The 13,000-nt window shown below is 46.3% G+C and overlaps 1 protein-coding gene across 7 annotated transcripts in view; it reads right to left on the minus strand.

The window, feature by feature from the left end:
- NSUN7 (NOP2/Sun RNA methyltransferase family member 7) overlaps positions 1 to 13,000 on the minus strand; it is a 75,956-nt gene that overhangs the window by 37,649 nt on the left and 25,307 nt on the right. For all 7 annotated transcript variants that reach the window (XM_073342200.2, XM_073342199.2, XM_073342202.2 and 4 more), the window contains one exon: positions 9,381 to 9,439. In XM_073342200.2, coding sequence (XP_073198301.2) covers positions 9,381 to 9,439 — 59 coding nt within the window. The remainder of the gene's footprint in view (positions 1 to 9,380; positions 9,440 to 13,000) is intronic.

Raw genomic sequence — 13,000 nt, forward strand, 5'->3', positions numbered from 1 at the left:
TTCTCCTCATCCTGGGACTTACATATCTCTCCTATATCACTCTCCTGCTGCCTTCTGGCCATGCTGTATCACATATCCTCCTCCCCCCCTTCCCCCCCCCCCGTTCAACACCATGGGGTTGGGCTACTTGGGACGAGAGGCAATGCTTTCCTGACAAGCCATCTGCGTTGCCGTGTTGGCTTCCAGCCCTATGCTGTACTTGGAAATGAAAGGGTTGCAGAGAGAGCAACCATCTAGTCACTTTTGCACTCTTCTCCTCGTTTCTGTGCAACCACTGGAGCGGGGCGTGGTCTGTCACCAGGGTAAATCGCCGCCCCAGTAGGTAGCAGCGGAGAGTTTCCATGGCCCATTTTATTGCTAGACATTCCTTTTCAACAATGGCATACTTTTGTTCCCTGGGGAGGAGCTTCTGGCTGAGGTACAGGATCGGGTGTTCCTCCTCCCCTACCATCTGCAAAAGGACGGCTTGTAGCCCTACTTCCAAGGCATCTGTTTGTAGGACAAATTCTTTCTTGAAGTCTGGGGCTATGAGTACTGGATGGCAGCAAAGGGCTATCCTTAAATCTGCGAATGCTCTTTCTGCTGCATCAGACCATTTTACTATCTCAGGGCCCCGAGCCTTTATCAGGTCCATCAATGGCCCTGCTCTTGTGGCAAAAATGAGGGATGAATCTCAGATAGTACCCTACTAACCGGAGAAATGCTCTAACCTGCTTTTTACAGACTGGCCGAGACCAACCTTGTATTGCCTCCACTTTGTTCCACTGGGGTTTTACCAAGCCTCTCCCTACTACATACCTGAGGTATCTTGCCTCAGCTAGTCCTATCACGCACTTGAGAGGTTTGACAGTGAGGCCGGCCTTCCGCAGGGTGTCTAGTACTGCTTCTACTTTCCCTAGGTGCGCTTCCCAGTCAGCATTATGGATGACTATATCATCTAAATAGGCGGCGGCATACCTGGCATGGGGTCGCAGCAATTTATCCATAAGTTGTTGAAATGTTGCAGGTGCCCCATGGAGCCCGAAAGGAAGGACAGTGTATTGGAACCAGCCATCAGGTGTAGAGAAAGCAGTCTTCTCCTTGGCGTTGTTGGCCAGGGGAATTTGCCAATATCCTTTGATCACGTCCAGAGTGGTTAGGTATCGGGCCTTGCCTAACTGATCAACTAGCTTGTCGACACGTGGTATCGGATAGGCATCGAATTGGGATACTTCATTCAACTTCCAGAAGTCATTGCAAAATCTCAGGGTACCGTCAGGCTTGGGTACTAGGACGATAGGGCTAGACCACTGGCTGTGGGATTCTTCAATAACCCCAAGTTCCAACATCTTCTTCACTTCTGTCCTAATTTCCTCTCTTTTAGCTTCCGGTATCCAGTACGGTCTTATCGTCACCCTTATTCCGGGCCTGGTGATGATATGATGTGGGACAGAACACATCTTGGTTCCACTGGATTATATCAATGACCTCTGTTCGTTGTTCTGGGGCTAACTCGGGGGATATCCTCACCGGCTCCTGTGGGTCGTCCGTCTGAGGTGGAGCTCTCCGAATGACCAGGCATTCAGTCACGCCAGGGCTTCAGTAAGTTTACGTGGTAGATCTGCTCTGGTCTTCAGCAGTCTGGTTGTCTGGTCATATAGTCCATTTCCCAATGGCTTCCACTATCTCATATGGCCCATGCCAGCTGGCCAGGAGTTTGCTTTCTGCTGTTGGGACTAGCACCATAACCCATTCTCCTGGCTGAAATTTCCGTACTTTCGCCCAGCGGTTATAATATGTCCACTGGGTCTCTTGTGCTTTTTCCAAATGTTCTCATACTATAGGGGTTACTCGAGCTATTCGCTCTCTCATCTGTGTCACGTGCTCAATGACATTCTTTTCTGGGTTGGGTTGTTCTTCCCAGTCCTCCTTGGCGATATCTAATATTCCGCATGGGTGGAGTCTGTATAGTAGCTCAAAGGGAGAGAAACCGGTGGACGCCTGGGGCACTTCCCATATTGCAAACATTAGGTATGGTAGAAGGGTATCCCAGTCTTTTCTGTCCTGTGCTACCACCTTCCGGATCATACTTTTAAGGGTGCAGTTAAACCGCTCTACCAGTCCATCTGTTTGTGGATGGTAGACGGAGGTCCGTATGGCATGGATGCGGAGCAGGGTACATAAGTCCTTCATTAATTTCGACATGAAAGGGGTTCCTTGGTCAGTCAGGATCTCCTTAGGGATGCCCACTCTGGCAAAAACCTGAAGTAGTTCTTTTGCTATTGCCTTGGATGTGGGGTTTCTTAAAGGAATGGCTTCTGGATACCGTGTGGCGTAGTCAAGGATGACCAATATGTTTCGGTGGCCCCGTGCTGATCTTTCCAGTGGACCCACTAGGTCCATGGCGATCCTTTCGAAAGGGACTTCAATAATAGGCAAAAGTACTAATGGGGCCCGCAAATGAGGTCGGGGGCTATGCAACTGGCATTCCGGGCAGGAGGTACAATAGCGTTGGACCTCCGCGCATATTCCTGGCCAATAAAATCTTCTTAGGACTCTATCAAGTGCCTTGTCTATTCCTAGATGTCCCCCAAATAAATGACTGTGAGCTAACTCTAGTACTGCCCTTGTGTGTTTCCGTGGTACTAAAGCTGCTCTACTTCTTCCCCTCGAATTTGCACTATTCGGTACAACCGATCACGTTTGATCACATAATACGGCCTTGGGCCTTTGGTCTTCCTTCCACGGGTACGGCATTTACTTCCACTACCTCCTCCCTCACATTCGCATGTAGCGGGTCATTGGCTTGGTCCTGCCCGAAATTCTCACGTGCGGTACCGATTTGACCTAACTCCATGGGACCTATTTCTTCTCCGCCCCTGGGACTGGCCCTACTTGGGCTAGGAACCGCCTCTGAGTCCTCACTGGCCTGAATTGTCTCCTGACCTCCTGAACGAGTTCGCTTACCAACAAGGGAGGCTTTCTGGTTCTCTCCTAGAATCCTGGTCCCTAGCCTTTTATCTGCCCTCTTTTCCCACCCAGACTTTCGGGGTTTCCTGGCGGAAGAAAATAGCTCTGGGGCAAATTCCGCAAAAATTGGGATGAGGCTATCTGTAGGTGCCTCCATCTCAGCCCAGGGGTTGCTACCCTCCCCTGGCTCTACTGGGGGGAGTAAGTTCTCACACCCGGGGAAGTCCCTACCAATTAAGACCGGGTAGGGGAGCCTAGGGACCACTCCTGCAGTTACCCTGGTAGTGTTTTCCTGGATCTCAATCCGTAGTGGGATTGTGGGGTAGAAATTTACTGTGCCATGAACGCACTTTACCCCTGTGGTTTTGGACTGGGTTAGTTAGTCTTGTCCCACCAACTTCCCCGAGACCAGTGTGACAACACTGCCGGAATCTACTAATGCTATGGTCGCAATACCATTCATCTTTACTGACCTTGTATACCCATATGAGATCACTGCGACCCCTACTAGGCTGATTAGGCCACATTGTTCCCCAGGATCCCCCAGATTGTACTGCATAGGCTCTTCCCTGTTGGGGCATTGGGCTGCTATATGCCCCAATTCCCCACACTCTTAACACCAACCCCTTATCCCGGTTGCCGCCCTCTGCCTGGGGCTATTTGGTCAGCCCCCCGCAGCCCTCTCTTCCCAAACCCCCAGGTCCCCTCTTGGCCTTGGGCCATTCCTCAGTGTCTTTCCTCCCAGTTATGGTTCTTCTGTAGTTCTCGACAATCCAGGGCCTTGGGTTTGGGGCTGTCTTCCTGGTTTGCAGTGTCTCACCCCCTGGGGTCTGGAACAGTTCATGGGCTGCCAGCTGTCTTTCCATGAGGGAGACCAACTCATCGTAGGTAGAGGGGTCATTCTGGCCAACCCAAGCCCAAAGCACAGATAGCTGGTTCAAAAGACCTCGATAGTACTAATGCAGTGTGGTTGAGTGCTGGAGGCTGACACTTTGTTGCCTTGTTAGCACTGTTTAGGCTGCTCAGTGCTTCTGTCCTTGAAGCTTCAATGTTATTGGTAGATAGCACAGCATGTTAGTTTTGCAGATTTTGATGTTAGAAAGATCACAGCCATGGCTAAGTGACAAAGTGACCCCCTCATATACCAGTCCAGTACCAGGAGCTCCATCATTTTTTCAGACCTGAGGGCCTCAGGGCGCAGCCATTTCTGGGTCAGGTGGATCAGGTCAAACAACTGCAATAGGGGTGTCTTGTCCTCTGTATACTGCCATTCATGAAACCTCTAGGCTCGCAACGCTGTGGTTACTCGGGATCTGGCCAGGATCTCTGCCTTCAGCTGGGGGTTATCCTCCAGTCTCTGCAGCCATAGACCTTCTGGGCCTCTCCACACAGGAACGGGGCGAGGATACCAGACCACTAATCTTGGGGCCAGGCTCCCACAGGGCTGTTCTCTCAAATGCCAGGAGGTACGCCTCTACATCATCCTCCCATGTCATTTTCTGAAGGCAGTGGCTGGCCCATATAGTCCGGGTTCCATCACAATTTTGATTCTGCTCCATAAGGGCCTTCATCTGGTCTGCCAGCTCCTGTAGCAGAGCTCATTCCTGGGCAGCCTGATTCATCAACAGCCGATTAGTCTCCTGCTGCACCCGAGTCACCTCCTGTTGGGTGGTTGTTTGGATTCGGGTAGCCTCCTGCTGGGCCGCAGTGGTTTGTATTAGAGCCTTCACCACATCGTCCATCTTGGGGATGGGATGGTTTTGGTTAACCCTGGTTTAAGTCCCCAGTGCGGAGATCCCACCATTGACACCACATGTGGCAAACTGCCGGTACGATTATGATGGGTCCCGCACTTCCTCTTCTTGGGGGGAGGGGTTCAGGGTACAGTTTCCTGCCCAGAGAAGGATAGTGGAGAGGGAGGGACCCGGGCCCACCCTCTACTCCGGGTCCCAGCCCAGGGGCCCTAGGGATAGTGGTAAACCACTTGAACTTGTGCGTGCTTCCTTCCCCTGGGCTACTTCCCTCTCCTGCTCTTCAGCTTGTGGGGCTTTCTGCCCTCTCTCTCTGCACAAGCTGGGAGTCTCTTTACCTAGGGTCTTGGTCTTCTAGCCAGCAATGGCACTTCTCCAAACTGCACTCTGCTCCAACTCCTTCCCCTGGCTGATTGAAGCAGGGGGTTTTTATCAGGTGACTGGCTTCAGGTGCTCTAATTGGCTTGAGGTGCTTTTAATTAATCTATAGAAACCTTTCTTCCCTCTACAGGGAATAAGGCTTCTCTTCTTCCTGGGACTTACATATCTCTCCTATATCACTCTCCTGCTGCCTTCTGGCCATGTTGTATCACAGGTGTTTATTTTACTGTAGATAAGAGCAGAAAGGAGCATAAGTGACAGCTCCCTGCAAGGGCACAGCTTGCTTGAGAATTTTGGCCTTAAAGAAAGTTTAATCTAATCTTCAATTTTGAATGTAATCGGTGGGAAGGAGGGGTGGTGTTGATGTTTTGTTTAAGAGGAAGTGCATGACTTCTTGGAGTCAGGGTACTTTTCTCACAGAGGAGATGAGCAAAATAATAACTGTCCACCTTGCTCAGGAGAATTTGTCCCCTGTGAAAAAGTTATCCTCAAGCACATCATTGCAGAGAGGATTTTTCTTCCCTTCCTCTATGTTACTTTGTAACAAAGTGTTACTTTGTCTGGAGAAAGTGTTCTGCTTTAAAACTATTTTTATATTTATTTATGATACCTCTCATTTCAAATAGTCCATTTGATGATCTTCCAGTGCTTTACAAGCATTAGTTAATTCTTCCTTACCACCACCATTTTACTGATAAAAAGAAAAGGAGTACTTGTGGCACCTTAGAGACTAACCAATTTATTTGAGCATGAGCTTTCGTGAGCTACAGCTCACTTCATCGGATGCATGCCATGGAAACTGCAGCAGACATTATATACACACAGAGATCATGAAACAATACCTCCTCCCACCCCACTGTCCTGCTGGTAATAGCTTATCTATTTTACTGATGAAGCAGCAGACTGTAGCCAACATTTTCAGGAGTGTCCTCTAATTTTTGTAGGCAGCTGGAGCTCTGTGCTCAGCACCTTTTGAAGTCTATGGAAATGTATGCACTCAATACTTTGAAAATCAAACCCTAGCTATCTCAAAGCAGGCATCCATGTTTAGCAGACAATTCTGAAAACAGTAGTGTTAGCTGAGATTTCCTGATCAGTTTCTGAAGGAAATCTGATCATTGAAACAAAGGCATCCAGCTACCTGGTAAGAATGGGGGGTTTGTGAATCCTCTCTGAATTCCCTATCTGTAATACAGAAAGATTTCCTAACCTATCCTGCTTTGTGTTGTCAGTTGACTTGCACGTGTGTTTTTTTTTTCCCCCATGTGCTTTCCCAGCTCTGCACAAATAGCTGGTTCAAAAGACCTCGATAGTACTAATGCAGTGTGGTTGAGTGCTGGAGGCTGACACTTTGTTGCCTTGGTAGTGCTGTTTAGGCTGCTCAGTGCTTCTATCCTTGAAGCTTCAATGTTATTGGTAGATAGCACAGCATGTTAGTTTTGCAGATTTTGATGTTAGAAAGATCACAGCCATGGCTAAGTGACAAAGGCACTCGACCCGGTTTATTGCCCCCTAGACACTGTCTCAGCGTTCTAGCTCCATGGTTACAGGTATACTGACACAAGTGCCTAGTAGCAAGAAATGGCTCAGGTTGGCAGCAGGAGTTTCTGACATCCCCTAGGCCATTCAAACAATTAAGGCAAAGTACCCTGATATTTATTAGGCTAAAACAAACAACTAACATATACAATTTACACACCTCCTACATATTTCATGACATCGGTTTGTTACCTTCCCCTGTTCCTGATATCTTGGGCCAGGGGAGGGAGGATCCCTATTCATTAGGGATTAATACAAGAATCTAAAGGTGGATAAATAACTGGTTTAAGGGGAGACTACAATGGGTTATACAAAAAGGTGAACTATCAAGCTGGAGGGGGTTACTCGTGAATCCTCATGAATTGTTCTTGGGACTAATCTTATTTAAGATTTTCATAAATGATTTTAGCACAGAAAGTGGGTGTGTGCTAACAAAAATCTGTGACTAAGACACAGTTGAGAGGTATTGTCAATATGGAGGAGAGCCAGCATATCATAAAGAAGATGTGGATGACCTTGAAAACTGGACTAATAGAAATGTGATGAAATGTAATAGTGCAAAGTGGGAGGTCACACACTTAGGAACTAACAAGAATTTTTGCTATAAGCTGGGGACTTATCAGTTGGAAGTGACAGAGGAGAAGAAATCACAGAATGACTATAAACCACCAATGTGATGTGGTCATGAAAAAGGCTAATGCAACCCTAGAATGCGTCAGACAAGGTACTTCCAATAGAGCCCGAGATGTGTTTTACCATACTACAAGGCACTGGTGAAACCTCATCTGGAATTACCGTGTGCAATACCGTGTGCGTCTCCCATGTTTAAGAAGGATGAATTAAAATTGGAACAGGTGCAAAGAACAGCTATTAGGATGATCAGAGGAATGGAAAAACCTACCTTATGAGAGAAAACTCAAGGAGCTTGGCTTGTTTAGGCTAACAAAATGAAGGCTGGGGGGAAATAGGATTACTCTCTGTGATAAAACAGCCAAATACCAAGGAGGGAGAGGAGTTATTTAAGTTAAGAGCCAATGTTGATAAGAACGAATGGATATAAACTGGCCATCAACAAGTTTCAGCTTGAAATTAGATGAAGGTTTCCAGCCATCAGAGGAATGAAGTTCTGGAATAGCCTTCCAAAGGGAGCAGTGAGGGCAAAACACTTAACTGGCCTCAAGATTGAGCTTGATAAATTTTTGGAGGGTACAGTATGAGACTGCATGTGGCCCATCTGTGACTGCTAATAGCAAATATCCCCAACGGCCAGCGATGGGATTCTTGAGGGGGAGGGCTCTGAGTTACTGCAGTGAATTCTTTCCCAGGTGTCTCTCTGGTGGATCTTGCCAACACGTTCAGGGTCCAAGTGATCACCATATTTGGGGTCAGGAAGGAATTTTCCCCCAGGGCAGATTGGCATAGACCCGGGGTTCAGGAGATCATATTCCTCTGCAGCATGGGGTACAGGTTACTTGTAGGTTTCTACTAGAATAAATGGTGGATTTCTTAACTTGAAGTCTTCAGTATATCAGCCAGAGGTTATGGGTCTATTACAGGTGTGGGTGGGTGATATTTTCTGGCCTGAAACATGCAGGAGGTCAGACTAGATGACTACAATGATCCCTTCTGTCCTTTAAGTCTATGAGGGCTAAAGGAGACTTTTAGCCACCTGGGTTACTCTGGTGACTAGAGAAGCTCCTGAAGTAACAGACAGCCCTTGTGGCCTATGTAAGTCCCAGCAGCCTCCTCAGGCTGCCATATGGGCTGCTGCATTGTTGGAATCTCTGCAGCACTGCATGCTGCAGCCCCACCCCACATACACTGCTCCAGCCCTACACATCACAGCTTGAGTTGGGGTGCACCAAGACAGCCTATGGCTGTCTTCCACTGTCCTCTGTGCTCCAGGGAAATCCTCCCCTGGCTAAATACAGGGTTTTATGGCCTTTTTAAGCTGCTCTGCCCTTATATTTCACAAAAAGAGGCCACAACAAGGATGGGAATGTCACCTTATTGCCTTTCCAGAAAAGGTTTGAAATTGACTGAAGTAACAACATGAGGGAAGTTTCTGCTGAGCCTCCCCCTTCTTGAGGAGCAAACAGAAGACTCTAGAATTTCCTTAACTGTCAGAATTTCCATGCCATGAGTGCTACTAAATTAACTCAAAATTAAGAATATAATAAGCTTTAGAACATTTTCAAACGTCTTAGTTTAAGTATTTCCTTTAACATTCTGGCTATTCAAAGGTTTCAGAGTAGCAGTCGTGTTAGTCTGTATCCACAAAAAGAAAAGGAGTACTTGTGGCACCTTAGAGACTAACGAATTTATCTGAGCATAAGCTTTCGTGAGCTACAGCGGCTGTAGCTCACGAAAGCTTATGCTCAAATAAATTTGTTAGTCTCTAAGGTGCCACAAGTACACCTTTTCTTTTTGGCTATTCAAAGTTGTCAAACCCTTACAAAAACTTGAAGCATGGCTACATATGGCCAGCATAAATGGCTGAGTCTTCAGTATGAGTGGGTTCCTTTGTACAACTATTTTTCTGTTGTATGCATTTATAATTGCCCTTCCCCCCACACACCCCAGCACACACAGTTGAAAATTTAGCCCGGCGAAATAACAGGTCTAAATTGTATGAAGTTTCAAAATGTAAAATATGATTTTAAAGTACTTCAGTATCCTTCAGAATGAAAAAGATGCTAGATACATATAATAATGAACTGCATTATAAAGTAGCTTACTTTCTAACAGAATGTTACTTACTATTGACTGACATGGGTAAAAGCAGCTATCTAACAATATATTTTCAAGTAGATCTTGATCTGCAAGAGAAGAAAATACTGGTTAAATACATTTCTACAATACTGTAAAGTTTGAAGTATAAGTCAATAAAATTCATCAAGGCAAAGACTGAAAAATAAATTAATGGATTAAAGACATAGTAAGTTGTTAAAATCTTTCGATATTGCTTAAAGTACAATTTTTACTGCAAAAAATAAAATATCAAGGTAGCTGAATTCAGATGTGACCTCATGTCAGAGTATTATAATTTCAGGGCAAAACATTTAAAAATGTACATTAGGTTTCATGTACAACTTAAATGCTTAAATTGAGAAATATATGAAAGTTACATAGGTGTCTTGATCCCTCAAGTATTTCATTATAGCTATTTCTACTTCATAGACTTCCCAATAGTGGCTCCCTAAGGCAAAGATGCCTGTCTGCCATATACACTATGAGCTATAAGAGTGAGGATGGCTTAAGTTCTCTCCCCCTTCTGGAGACATAGGGTGAAATCCTGGCCCCACTGAAGTCAATGGCAAAATTGACATCATTGGCATCAATGGGGCCAGAATTTCACTCAATTTCACTTCTGAGGAACCCTGGGAATGAGAATGGTAGATGACATTCCCAGCTCGAGCATGCACAATCCCCTAATGCTGCTTCAGACCTTTTTCTTTCAGGGCACTTATAAACCTATTTTCTACAAAAGAAAATCTTTGTATTATTGCCCTGTACCTGCATATTACTTTTAAAAAAATCACACACCTGCCACGGAGAGAATACTTTTCTCGGTACCTTTGACTCAACTAAATCCACAATGGTAATTAGTAATGGAATGGTATGCATGACTATTAAAGACTTCTTTTCCCATAAAGGAGAGGCAGCATGAAACAGTGCCGGTACTTGTTCAAATGTGTTGCTACTGCACGGTTGTTTGACATCACTAAGTGGCTTCAGTCAGCTTTGCCCACTGTTGGACTTGCTCTCAACAGGAAAGCAAATGAAAGGACAAGAAAGCCCTGCCTCCTGCTGCTATCTTTGAACCTCACTTCACACTGGGAAAATTGCTGCTCTTGCTAATTTACAATGAAGTAGACTGTTCAGTTCTGGCACCCTTACACTAAGTAATACCTTATTAAAGGATTCTGTTCATACTGAACCATGAGTCATTTATTCACTCTTAAATAACAGGTGCACAGTTGGAAGCCTAAAAAGACTTCCTAATTTCTGCTGAGACACCTTCGTTTTTCTTCTATTGAGGTATATTTTTGGGGTGGTGGCAAAGAGAGAAGAAGAAGAGAAGACATTCTCCAGGACATAGTAGTATTCTTAGCTAGTGAGAAGACTATCCAGTCTAGTCTGGAAGCTTAAAATGATTCAGCTAAATTGCACTCTCAATATATAAGGGTATGCAGTGACAGATGTCTCCGGAGACAAGTACTCACGATAATACAACATTTACCTTAAACATATCAAATAAAAAAATTATCCACCCAAATGCAACCTGTGTCTTGTAACCCATCATAACCAAAGAGTGAAGAGAATTACTGTTGGGGGATTAAATAATTAATGCACCACACATATTTTCAATTTTTTGTGCAGAAAAAAAGTTTTTGCTGAAACATTGCTGCAGTTCCGCCTTTTGCCCACCAGAGGGCACCGTGGCAAAAGAACACAGCAGCAGCTCCCAGTCAACTAAAGAAGAGAAAGAGCCTGCCTTCTTTGCAGTGCCTGCCAGGTGAGGTCAGGGGCTCATAAGAGCTAGTGGGGGAGGACAGACTGGTGCAGGGGCTGAATGGGATTGAAGGCGCAGGGCCACGGGGGGAGGCTGAGTGGGAGCACAGACACACATGGGGACACGAGGAGGGGGTGCAAGGCCACAGGGTGATGGGGGGAGTGGGACACATATGGAGAGGGGTGCAAGAACACGTGGGATGCAGGAACTCAAGGGGACAGGGGCAGATGTGCCTGACTGAAATGGAGAGACTAGGGGTCAGCCAGGGTCTGCACGGGGGAAACTCCCTAACAATCCCTCCCTGCCCCCCCCAAAAACTTGTTCCATATTTTTCCCACCCATACTCAACACTCCTCCATGTTCACACCCAGGCTCCTTCCCAGCAATTTACTTCCCTCTCCCTCAGCTCCTCCGTTACCCCTAACTCCCCCAAAGCCTTTGCACTGCTTCTGAGGGGTGTGGGAAATACAGTTCTGTATTGCACTTTAAATGAATTACTACTCAGAGTTCTGTATTAATGTGCCTAGTGAGGAATCTATTTGTCAAAAGAACGTTTCCTGAATCTTATTTGTTGTTTGTATTGTTAGACATACTTGTTCACAGGTATTTTGAAATAAATGACCAAAAATAAACGAAACTGGTGTGATTATATTGTATTATTCTGACAAATAAAATAGGGAGAATTTTAAAATATTGTGCACAGAACTTTTAATTTTTTGGCGCAGAATTTCCCCCAGGAGTAGAAGAATGGTTTAGACCATTGGTTCTCAAACTTTTGTACTGGTGACCCCTTTCACATAGCAAGCCTCCAAGCACGACCCCCCCTTATAAATTAAAAACACTTTTTAATGTATTTAACATCATTATAAAAGCAGGAGGCAAAGCGGGGTGGAGGTGGAGGCTGGCAGGAAAAACCTCACGACCGCCTGAGGGGTCCCGATCTCCAGTTTGAGAACACCTGGTTTACAGCCACTGTTTGTTTTGATGAATACCCTTCCCTTGGTTTCAGTAGCAAAGGGACAAGAGGAGGTGTAATTAATTATTTTCTCATCTCATAGATAATGCTGTGAGTCTGTCACAGATTCCGTGACTTTCCCTGACCTCCATGACTTTTGCAGTGGCTGGTACTGGCTCAGGGGCTGCCTGAGCCAGCCAGGCCTTGGGCCAGCAGCAGCAATTTGGGTGTGTGGGAGGGGGCTCTGGACTAGGGACAGGGGGTTGGGGGCTGCAGGGGATGCTTACCTCGGGGTGGGGGGGCTCCTGGCTCCCACTGGCATGGCCCTCCTGCAGATCCTAGGTGGCAGAGGGGTCTCTGCGCTGCCAGTGCCAACAGGCCCTGCCCCCGCAGCTCCCATTGGCTGTGGTTCCCAGCGAATGGGAGCTGCAGCAGCTGGCACCTGTGGCGGAAGCAGCAGAGCCCTGCCCTGGCCCCTGCCTCTGCCGCCTCCTCCAAACTGCCTCCACCCATACCAGTGGGGGTCCCGGGCCACGCGCCATGGCAGGTACGTCTTGAATTAATCTGTTTTGTGATTTAAATATTAAGCACTTCAGTAAGTAATGACAGATTTCAGAGTAACAGCCGTGTTAGTCTGTATTCGCAAAAAGAAAAGGAGTACTTGTGGCACCTTAGAGACTAACCAATTTATTTGGGTGTAAGCTTTTGTGAGCTACAGCTCACTTCATCGGATGCATACTGTGGAAAATACAGAAGATGTTCTTTTACATACAAACCATGAAAAAATGGGTGTTTACCACTACAAAAGGTTTTCTCTCCCCTCAGCCCACTCTCCTGCTGGTAATAGCTTATCTAAAGTGATCACTCTCCTTACAATGTGTATGATAATCAAGGTGGGCCATTTAAAGC

This window comes from Lepidochelys kempii, chromosome 4 (genome assembly GCF_965140285.1).
Source record: "Lepidochelys kempii isolate rLepKem1 chromosome 4, rLepKem1.hap1, whole genome shotgun sequence".
In the NCBI taxonomy this organism is placed as follows: Eukaryota; Metazoa; Chordata; order Testudines; family Cheloniidae; genus Lepidochelys; species Lepidochelys kempii.